Below are 12,118 nucleotides of genomic sequence, written 5' to 3' on the forward strand. Positions count from 1 at the left end.
CCATGGTAGGTAGCAACAACAGAGACCACAAGAAGGATGTAGGCTTTTTCACCATCACATTGTCTCACCACACTGTCTTGTCACCTAGCCCTGGCTCCTGCACAGGCATTGCAGCATGGTGGAAAATACCTGGGCTTTTTATACCATGTCAGGCTCCCCGCAGCTCCCAGTGACAGGGGAGCCGTGCTGGCAGCATCCCAGCGGCCAAAATTCCCCCTGGCACGCCCATACCGATGCTGGTGTTAAAAACACCTAATTCCAGCACTGCCAACAACATCAAAAACTCACCGAACAATTCACTTTGCAGAAGCAAGCGGGCTCTGCTATGTTTTATTCATATCATTTTGTTGTTGTATTATCTGTTTAGAGGGAGTACAGACGAGGTCTTCCTTAAGAACTGCAGCAAAACCATTCTGAAAAGCCCGATCTCGACACGGCATAATGAGACGAGGCCACGCCAAAAACACTAGTGAGAACCAGAGAGCAAACACACATTTACCGTGGAGTACAGCACACACTTAGAAAACTAAAAGGGACCAGCAGGGTCACTGCATGCAGGCACCGTAACTCAGACAAGATATAATAACCACTTCATAAAAATGTAAGAACATTATTAGCAATATGTGCATAAATTGCTAGTAAGATGCCCTCCTTGGCAGAAGGATTAAGGTATCTGACAGCTTCCTTGTACTTACTGTTTCAGCTCTACTCTGGGGCAAATCTAAAATGGAGGAAAATTATTTCGTCTTCTTAGCCTCTCGCATCTCAGACCAACAATGACTTCCTTTTGAACAGCATGTAAGGACTCCTTCTCTGCTTCTACATAATGGACCTCAAATTCTTCATCCAAATTTACTGAACTTTAGAAGCACCTCCAGGGAATGTATGTACAGAGAAGAGCAAGCATATTACGGCTCGTATCTATCTTGTAAAAGGAAAACCATCAACTAATATTAAAGTGTTTGAAGGGAAAAGACTGCATGCAGCATTTCCTTTTATATGTTTGTTTGCGTGTACGCATGCCAGTGCTTGGCATTTTATTGTACTTTTAAGTATATTTGACCACTTTATCGTGCACGGGCAACTGAAGATCCCTATTAAAGAGCAATCCTTCTAGCTTGTTACTAGCTAGTTCACTGGCTGCTGGAACGGACAGCGCACCTTCCGAAAAAGTTTACTACAGCCTCCTCCAGCCTATGTAATGCTTCCATGGAAGTTGACAGGGAACAATACCATGAACATTTGCCTGGCTTCTCAAGCAGCTTTTGCGGGTCTTGCTGAGGTTTTGCAGGGTGTGCTGAGCTCCAGGTTGCCACAACTACATCGTTAGCTGTAAATCTAACTCCAGCTTGCGTGTGTCTCATGAATATAAACACAGTCAGTATTTACTCAATATATGAGTATCTCCAGCCACACTGAACAAATACCACCATCCAGCACGTGAAGTTGTTCAGCCCTCGATAGCCCACAGGGTACCACGATAGCTACAGGTTGCAGCCAGCCACACACACCACCTTGACCAGACAGGAACCAGCCCCAACTTGAAAGCCGCAGGGTTGTGCAAGTATCACACTGTGCTGCAGCTGGTAAATTCAGCTGAGAAGCAGCATAAATTAGCAGAGGCACGATCTACAGCTTTAGACCCAAAACGAACTGCATCTTACCGGCTAGATCATTCGATGATGTGAACATTGAACAATCTATACCAGCTGCAGCAGATCAAAACTAAGTTAACTGAGTGCTAACAATCTCCAAGTATTTACCTACAACCTTGCAGGCACCCCCTTCACCTTATGCAATAGGAACCAGTTTGAGCACACTGGTATCTCACAACTGGTGTCACAGGGAGGTGGAAAATGGCTGTTGCACACAGGAAGCCTGCAACCAGAAGTTGAAACAGAAATTGAACACACATCACCCCTGAGGTTCATCTCATGCCTCAACCACAAAGTCACTCTTTCCTATCAAAATGGGAAGGTCGTATTTCGTGCTGCTGTTTCTTAGTCTGCCTAAGTCAGAGTCAATGTAAAAATAAGATACCACTTGACGGCGTATTTAGGCAGGTTAGGAACTTTATTTTCAATATATGCTTAGATGATGTACAGCACAGTAAAACTGACCGAAGCCTGGAGAACTTCCTGAATACCCTCCTGGATTGCCCCCTAAAACAAAGCATGCATTAGTACACGGTAGGGTGATGTATTATAATTGCATCCTTTTCACGAGATCTCTAGTGATTTTGGCCACAATTTCTTACTTCTAAGTGAGTTATTGCAAGCCATTGATTCCGTACAAAGTTAACAAGCAATAAGACAAGTTAACCTGGTGCTATTATGAGGCAATAATGTTGCCATCAGTGCATGTAACCACTGTATTTTGTTCATTTTTCCCTCAGGCACAATACAAAGAAGCCTGATCACATTTTTCAGCCACTATTCCACAATTAGACTGTATGCAAAATGCATAAACAGCAAAAGCACGCTGCAATTCAATTCTCTATTAATCTAGATGATGAAATAAAGAGGCTTCCATTAAGACACTCGCTTTTTAAAGACACGAATTAGATAGAAACCAAGAAGAATACTCAAATCTGGAGATCAGCTCTCTTTCGCCTCATCAGCATATGCCAATATAAACTGATTTAAATAAGTGTTTCTACTAACAGAGGTCAAACAATCACAAGATTTTCCTAACCCCAATATGAAAACTATCACGATCAGTGGCACTGTGAAGACATGTGAAAAATTTTTTTGTGCTTCCCCTTTCAATCCCTCTCTGCTGTGTAGTCCCCCTCCCCTCTTCCTAGGTGAACTAAAAAGCACACTTGCCTCCAGGCAAGACGAATGTGTACGCTGGCTTTTTGGAAGTGCTCCCCTTTGTCTTTGTCAGTGCATGTAAAAACGCTGAAGTTGTGAACTTTTTTTGACCCCTCCATCTCCTCTGTAGCCCAAAGAGCTTTGACACCTTGCAACATGCACAGGGGAGGAGCTGCAAGACTTGGGAAATAAGACCTGCAAACAGGCAAAAGAAACTTCATGGGCCACAGATTTAAAAAGTAGAGGCTCACTGGCACAGAAGCTGTATGAGAGCCTGTTTTCAGATCTAAAACTGCTTAACTCAAAGCTCTGATGTAAAGCCTAACGAAGTAAACAGCAGTCATTAAGTACAATGATGCTGGTGCGCTTAAACCCTCACTGGGTGGTACTGTACCCGTGACAGAAGTGGGACAACATCATTTTCTAAATTCACAGTCTGGATCATCTCAGTTGTCTACCTACATAGTTCTTACAACTAGCATATTAATGACAAGCTACTGCAATGGCTAAGTCCTGAATTACTTTAGAATTGCTCTCCGTGCCTAGTTTGATGGCCAGGAGGTTGTTAAAACAGTGATCGGGGCCCTCGGCTCATAGTTGCCAAGCTCCTGCATGTGAGCACCACATGGGAGATTCTCCTCGATGGAAGAAAAGAAGGAAGGACAACGTGCAGCCTTCACAGTGCCTCCTCCCTCTAGGGCGAGGACTTAAAATGTACCAATACCAAATTTCAGAAGAATGACTCCAGGGCGATTTAGCTCCAGGGACAGGAGGGCACGATGCATATGGAACAGAGAAAAAGGAGAGAGCCCATGCTCACCTGAGTGGGACGCCACTAACATCAAAGCTCAAAAACCTACAGCCTTTTTTTTTTTTGCCTTTTTTTTTCCTCAATTCCACGTGAGTGTATAGAGGGGGTGGAGGCTGGGATTTCCAAAATCAAAGGCCAAAATCCACCAGTCACTGCAAAGCAGAGACATCTTTCTTCAAATGCATTCTAAGCCCATGTAATCCCTTTGCTTGTCTAATTGGCAAGAAACACCTACTCCAAGAAAGCACATGGGCTGGGTTTGTGGAAGCAGGGCAAGCAGAGCAGTGTGACTTACTTGTGTACGGTAGTAAAGTTTTATTTAGCATTGCAGCTGAAAATAGCATACCAGTACCAGCAGCAGTATACTGATACAAAGTTTCTAAACACGGTATCCCATACTCTGGAGAAAATGTCTCTGTCATGGAAATGCTCATCCCATGTCTTTGCCAAGATCACAGCTTTGCCTGCCAAGTACTCACCCCTGCCTTTGTTTCAAAATCGTGTCATTTTAGTGCTCACTTTAGCATGAGTATGAATCAGCTTTACACCTCGTTTTTATATGCTGTGCTATTCCTGCACAGCAAATAAAACTTCCTAACTAGATGTATAGAGATTCTGTAGCAGTCAAAGTAGAAAATCAACAGCTACTCGTTTTAGATCCATGCAGGACTTGAATTCTGGTCCCCCAGCGATGTAACTAGATCATTACACATCATTTAGTTTCCACAAATCCATCTTTATAAGCAGAGAGTTCAGCGGTGCTCATGAACATTGTCAGGTTCTAGTTTTGATAGCGTTATTCTCATTTCAAACACACACAGATGCACACGTGCATGCACACACGCAGCGCATTGGCTGAATGCTAATACCGAGCACCCAGCCTCTCGTTTGCAGCAGGATGAGCAGATCTCTTGAAAAGCAATGGCACTTTATGGAACAACTGAAAAGGTAGCAGAAAGAGTCACAGCATGTTCTCAGCCACGATGTTTTACAGATGCAATGCACAGAAATACACCTTCCAGCTTTGACTTCTCAGCTACCGATTCTACTGAAATGAAACCATGCGTTAAAAGAGATGCAGCCAGCCTGCGCCAGCAGACCCCAGTCTCCAGCCCCTTTCCTCCAGCACGGTGGGCAGGGCAAGCCGTTATGGACCCGAAGCCCCCTTTCATGAACCACGCTTTCATTTTACTTCACACATGCCTGTGGCTCCAAGGCTCCCTCACTAGCTCCCACCAACTCCCCCAAGTCCCACTGCACCTCAAAGTATCTCCTATGCGCTTAAGACAATACCAGTGTCCTGGTTTTGGCTGGGATAGGGTTAAATTTCTTCCTAGTGCTGTGTTTTGGATTTAGTATGAGGAGAATGTTGATAACACACTGATGTTTTCAGTTGTTGCTAAGTGGCCTCCTAGTCCAAGGACAGCTCCCGTGCCTACTGACTGAGCTAGGTACACAAGATGGGAGGGAACATAATCAGGACAGCCAGCCCAGCTGGCCAATGGGGTATTCCATACCATGTGACCTCATGCTCAGTATATGAAGGGTAGGCGTGATCCAGGAAGTACCGATCGCTACTTGGTTATCGGTCAGCGCAGGTGGTGAGCAGTTGCAATTGTGCATCACTCATTTTGTATATTTTATCATTATCATTATTATTTTCCCTTTTTTTCCCCTGTTCTATTAAACTGTCTTTATCTCAACCCACGAGTTTTCCTCACTCTTACCCTTCCGATTCTCTCCCCGTCCCACTGGGGGTGGGGGGAGTGAGTGAGCGGCTGCGTGGTATTTGGCTGCCTGCCAGGTTAAACCACGACACCAGCAAATCATAATTTGGAGAAAATGAGTGCTCAGAGAAATTAGCTCACAGCGAGTTTCAATCTTCTGTCTATATTCCCCAAATACACAGAAAACACAAAAGGATTTAAGGTAGTAAGAAATCTGGGATGCAGAGAGAAAAAAGGCAGGAAAAAAGCTGAATTTGTATGCCGACTAGTCGGTATACCAAAACAGAAGTTTCTGCCGAACTGTAATGCCTGCTGCCAAGAATGTAGCACAAATCATGCCCTTCTAGCGTTTTTGCAAGCTATCCTCTGATTTCAGACTGACAAAGTCGTAATTGTGAGAAAAACTGCACTGTACATGGCAGCAAAGTATTTAAACAACTAAAGTTTTGCTTAGTACATTACAACATATTGCATTTCATAAATATATTTAAATGATATTATAATGGACTTGGAGAAGATCATGAAGTTATAGTGATAACAGCACAGTGGAAAGTCATCTACAAGCACCAAGAGATCCATAAAGAAACAGTCTCATCACAAAGTCCCACTTTTGTAATAGATAGGTTGCGGCAATTGTTTAGATCAGCACTAGTACAAAATGACTACCTACCTCTTGGGACAGGAAGGGAATGACTTGTGCACATATAGCATTCAGCCTCTTGACAATTTCTGCCTGCAAGTGACAAGAAGAAAAAAAGTTAAATTATATAAATTCTCAGATGCGATGGTCACCCATGAACACAGAAGATACTTTTGTTTGGTTTTTTTTATCTCTAATCATTCTCTGGCCAGGACAGATCATCAAAATAACAAAAGTATTTGGACACCAATTCAACAATACCTAGGAAGCTAATAATTTTTGGCTAAAAAGTTTTCCTTAAAAAAACAGAGAAAAGTTAATTCTGATTATGCAAAGGCATTTAAAGAATAAATCTTCAGGAGATGTAACAAAAAAGATAAACAAAATACAGTGTATCAAACTAAACTCCCTCCTAAGAGGCAAAAAGAAGGATCATTTCAAATTACAATGCCACTGTAAGCGAAGGGAACAAATAAACCAATTACTTCTATACTAACACTGCATATCATGAGGACGTTAGCAACGCAATATACAACTTCACTGATAATCATTCTACCACATATTTTAGAAAGGGATACTGCAGACTTGTATCACATATATGCTGTTATCAAACCCGATGTTTGCAATTGTGATCAGAAATTAATACAATTCCTTAATCAAACAGGAATTGTTACTTTCACGTTGCAATTGTGACCAGAAATTAATAATATACAATGCTTTATTTCCATCCTAGAGATCAATTCTTATTCTGTGTATTTAATCTGCAAATCTCAATAGAGGCGGAGGAGATTTGGAGAGATAACATAAGAATTACAGCTCCAGTAACAGAATATTTAAAGCCACATAGACTTTCTTACAATAAATCATAACTTTCTTACAATAAGAGGGTTGAGGGTCAGTTCCTCATTATACGGTAGGACAGAATGCTCTTCCTCTTGCAAAGTCACTAACCGTATGACGAAGACATACAAACTTGTGCAATTTAGGCTTCTTTCTTTTAACAGCAATCCTTCCAGCCTTTTTGCAATGCTGTCTTTTAAATTGCGAATGCTTAGAGAAGAACCTACAGAACAGAAAGGCTCAGAACTAGCAGTAAAAAAGTCAGAACCCCATATAAAATAAATCTGGGTTCAAGGAACATCACAGTTACAGCGCTCCGTAAGCAGAAGACACAGTACGCTAGAGGCAAGGGTACGTGTGGAACTAACTCTGCCCCCTTGTGCACGCTGTCACACACTCGAGCTAACACACGCTACTTTGCAATACAACTTCTTCATTTCTCTGAAATCCATCTAAACTCCTGTGGGTTATTTATACAGCAATTTCTATGTTACACTGTCCCAGTGTCTTCTCACTGGTCCTCACTGTTTATGCAAGTCCTCATCTCGTTAAAGTTAGCATTTTAATACATTTTTTACATTCACCTACCTCACCTTTTCTGTTTATTCAGCAGCACAGGTACCTTAAAGGACACTTGAGAATATGTTCTGTTCACCACACAGCTAAATTACGCGCTAATTTCAGAGGTCTATATATGCCTGTAATATCAGATATCCCACAGTGTAAAACTTAAATACCCCTTTAAATAGACGGCGTTCACTATTCTAGTTGACAGAGAGATTTACGAACTGCTTGTAACACAGAGCAGTACAGGGAGCGACAAGATGTGTGCATCTAACCTTCAGCCAGAGAGGCTGCACGATCCAATACGGCATTACTTGAGAAACAATATTTGATTAAGGAATTGTAGACCGTAATATAATGCACAGCTCCAAATTACCTGTGCTGTAGTGGTTCAAGCACCATTAATTTAGTCATTTCCAAATTTTGGGTCCCAGCCACGCTGCTATTTTTTTTTTAAAGGAATCTCCCAAGTGCTTTAAAACCGAAGAGAAACCTATGAGTCCTGCTCTTCCAGGCTTTTCCAAATGAAGAGAAAACTCCAAAGTGCCGCCATCCTGACTTGAGCTGAAGCCCTTCTGACCTGCCATTTAACACACCTATGTGCCTTAGTAAAAAAAAGGCACGTGATGCTTTCCTCCGCTGCAAAACAACTCCTCCTACCCATCCTTAAAGTGCCTGTCGCAACGTTACCCACCTCCGGCGCAGCTCCTGCGGGGAGCCCCTGCCTTGGCTGTGCTCAGCGGGAGGCCGCTCCTCCACCACGGCCGCGTCGGCTGGGGGCCTCCACTGCGCTGCGCAGGAACCGAGAGCAGGACTGGCTCCGAGTGCCGTGCAAGAGCCCAGTGTGTAATTTTAAAAGGCTTGCAGATTCATAGATTTCAAGGCCAGAAGGGACGGCTACAATTGTCTTATCTGATCTCCTGAGTAACACAGGCTGTAAAACTTCACCGACTTCTCCATCCAACCCGTAAATTCTAGGTCAGCCAGAATACAGCTTAGTCAACAAAAATAATTTTATTCAACTCGCTTTGAGGCATTTCTTCTCAATTAAGGTACTCAACCCCAGCTATTTCAAGCTATTTCAGCTATGATGTTTTTCTTTTGATCACTTCCCTCCCCGCCCCCCAAGAGAAGAAGTATGCCTCTCTTCTACTGCTCTTCTGGCCAGAAAAGTGGTTGAAACGTGGTTGCTCAGTATTTCTACAAGAATTCACCTCCGGCAGATTCTGAGCTTGGGAAATGTTAAGCTAAAAAGCGTCTTCCAAAAAGCTGTAAGTAACTGAAAACAGGTGCTGAATAGGAACGGTTACACAACCATAATAAACCTCTCGATACCAATCCCACCGGAGTGCAGGACAGCGAGTCTTTTCATGCTGTGCGCAGGAAAGTGAGCGGATGGAGACAGCACCCAGCTCGACCTACAGAGGAGAGAAAGAGCTCGCTAACGGCCTCAAGAGATGCCGAGACGTTCCCCAGCAGCATTTCTCAGCCAGGCCCGGGGCCCGCTGGGCCGGTCACAGCAAAGCTGAGAAGCCCTCGCTACGCTCAGGCAGGTGTTTACGCTATTTCCTTATTAAAACGGCCTTCCCTTCCCCTAACAATGAGCGTCCCCGGTTGCGCGGTTGTGCGCACAGTTACCTTTTATCACTCCGCGCTGGGGCAGCAAGCAAGCAGCCCAACCGAGCAGCACTGGACCGCGGCACGACCGCGGCACGGACCACAGGCAGCAGGCAGGCGCGACGGAAAACACTGTGCGCAAATGATAGGAAGGACGTTGCACGGCCCGTGCCGAAAAAATTTTAAACCAGACATTTTCACGTCGTAAATGCAAAGTACCCTCTGCCTTGACGCTGCGACTGTTTCTGCGATTAACGGTAGGGGATAATGCCACAGCAACGAGCCCGATTGTTTACCACAAAACACGCAAGAGAAGGAGTTAGCCGCCCGAAGCTGGCCAGAGCGGGTTTCTTGCGATGCCGCCCTAAGACTTGAAGGTGTAGGTACCGGTGACGTAGGGCAGCATCTCGGTAGACCTATTCCTCCTGCCACCGTTCCTCTCTGCACAAGGTACAAAGTCAGACACAAAATAAAGCAGGTTTCTACGCTCATACGGATTTTTAAAACCCTACGTTTAAAAGCCAGTTTAGGATCTTCCCTTTTCTCTTCGACGTCAGGCCAACGGGTTTTTCACGATCAACCTAATTGGCAGGAGAACGAAAAAGCATGATTTCATAAAATCAGGCAGCCGATTCCTCACAGGGAAAGCCAAAGTTGCCTCGGAAACACGGCTGCTTCCGCGGTCATCTAATTTGCCTCTTTTGTCCCATGGGACCAGGCTTTGGAGAGGCATCATTTATTTACAGGCCTTTCCACTGGGCTTCAGTTATCGGCCAATAATACTGTGGACACACACACGTCTAATGGCCCATGTTTTGAAACCAAGTCTAATCTGATGGCGCAGCGCCCAAACTCCTTTTCCAGCATAGCCATTAAAGGATGTAGGTTATTGCTGTTGTCACCATTGATATTTGTCATTGTAATGTAATTAGGGCCCTAAAATGATGCATTACAGCCCTTGGCACAGCTTCTATTAAAATCTTTTCTTCTGCTCACTGAACTGCGACCTGCTTTCTGATGAATAACAGACAGACAGCTTTAGGGTGAGGAGCAGATTCATCAAAGAAGTGTTTTTCAGCTCTGGAAATAAAATAAATAAATAAATAAGTAACAGAGGGCAACCTAAGAAGAAAAGCACGGGGGGTGGCAGGGGGAGGGGAAAGCACACAGCGCATTTGAATTTCATCTGACCACTTGAAATTCTGATTGCATCTGATGAATCTTTCTTAGGACAATATATTCCCAGCCTGTGAATCACATGGTTAATCAGGGCTCTAATCTGCTATCCATCAGCCTATGCCAGCACTGTAACTTCCAATCAAATTTATAGGTTATGTGGGTCACGCATCTCTGAACAACTACATTCACGGATATCCCATTTAAACCGGCACAGATTCTGAAATGCTGTTGTTAGGGTTACTGAGTGTTATAATACTATTCAAAGCTTTATGAAAGCTCCTGATAAACAGCTGCTAAATTATTGCCTGTGGATACAGCGTGATGCTCTGAAATAGCATTAATGGCCCAATAAAAGGGCGATTGTTCATGCCAAAATATAAAAAGGATAGCTTTTGCTGCCAGTTTGTCAAATATGTTAACAAACACCGACACTTGTATTACTCCTTTCCCTAAACACAAAAGATGTTTGGTTTTGCATAAAAACACACCAGCATGGAACCAGAAAAGATGAGGGAGACGCAGGCGGGGAAGGCTCGGGCTGGGATCGTCTTTTTACTTAGCTAATGCAAGCTTGTACTGTTTGCATCCTTCGGGAGACACCTACAGAAGACACTATTTTAACAGTTTTGAGCTCTTTACATTGCCACTTACGTGGCATCTTTTTTAAAAAGAGAGAGAAAGATTAAATATTTATTACCTACAATGTTAATAACTTTTTCATTTCGCTATGCGTATAAAGAGACGGTAATAAAAGCACTGTGCCAGAACCCGATCCAAGTAAAGGAACGAAGACCCGTACCAGTTAACAGTCCCTCAGCATAATTGCAGGGATACAACAGAGGAGTAACAGCTTAGGTCCCCGATTCAGCCGACAAAATCCTTCTGATCAAAGCCGATGGCTAAATGGTACTTAATTGCCTAAATACGCCTAAAAACCTGACCTTGACGTTCGCAAGTGCCTATGAGGCATTCTGAAAAATGTTCAGAAGATGAGCCTGTGGGCATGGCTGCGCCTCTGGTCCCGCGAGGCAGCCCAGCCCCTGGAGGGGGCTCGGCAAAGATGGCCCCTGGGGAACGGCCGCGGCCCCGCAGCTACCAGCTGTACGCGGAGGGGAGCATGTGACGGACCATTAGACTCCTAAATCCCTTTGAGGATGGCAACGTAGGGGTTTAATTCAATTTACCCTTGCCACACACAGCTAAAATAGGACATAAGCACATGGTAAAATATGGGAATGTGTTTAAGTGCCTTGATAAGTATTTTAGCATATGTCCGAATTCTTCGCACAGATGGGGACTAGAAGAGAAGCAAGAGTCATATAAACTCCAGATATCACAACACTCAGAAATGTTCTATTACATAGAGAGTTCAGAAACAATTTGTTGCTTAAAAATCTCCATTTGCATTCTTTTTTGGCAGAGGGAAAAAAGAGAATTGGGATTTTATTTATAGTATATAAACTTCAGGAAAATATTTTCACTATATTTCACAAAGTTCCATAGTTATTACAATTATAAAAAATTGCTGGTAAAGAATTACCACTGGAGGCTGTAGGTCTGTAGCGGAATGGAAACAAAACTACTATATATGTATTGTTGAAATAAAACAGAATAATAAAACACTATTGGGAAACCCATTTCAGCAGCCAGTAGGAAAAAGAATATATGCAATTACACTTTCAGAAAAATAATCTGCAACAACTGTTATTTCAGGTTTAATTTGTTCTACACAATGCAGCCTTTGCCAAAAAGATCAATCTAGTTTATTAAGTGCTTACCAAGAACACATGCACACACCCATAATATCTAAACAAGCATTTCACAAATTAGTGAGAACAAAAAACTTTATTACACTGTATGAGACATATCACGATTCTGAATAAAGCAAGCAAAAAAGCTAATCTTAGTATTTCACAGAAAATTA

The 12,118-nt window shown here is 43.2% G+C and overlaps 1 protein-coding gene across 7 annotated transcripts in view; it reads right to left on the reverse strand.

The window, feature by feature from the left end:
- LOC142075809 (transducin-like enhancer protein 4) overlaps positions 1-12,118 on the reverse strand; it is a 98,559-nt gene that overhangs the window by 61,849 nt on the left and 24,592 nt on the right. For 6 of the 7 annotated variants that reach the window (XM_075137758.1, XM_075137757.1, XM_075137759.1 and 3 more), the window contains one exon: positions 6,025-6,087. In XM_075137758.1, the coding sequence (XP_074993859.1) occupies positions 6,025-6,087 (63 nt within the window). Of the gene's footprint in view, positions 1-6,024; positions 6,088-8,713; positions 8,786-12,118 lie in introns of those variants that run through there. The other variant, XM_075137761.1, reaches the window with a different exon arrangement.

Source organism: Calonectris borealis, chromosome Z (genome assembly GCF_964195595.1).
Source record: "Calonectris borealis chromosome Z, bCalBor7.hap1.2, whole genome shotgun sequence".
Lineage (NCBI taxonomy): Eukaryota > Metazoa > Chordata > Aves > Procellariiformes > Procellariidae > Calonectris > Calonectris borealis.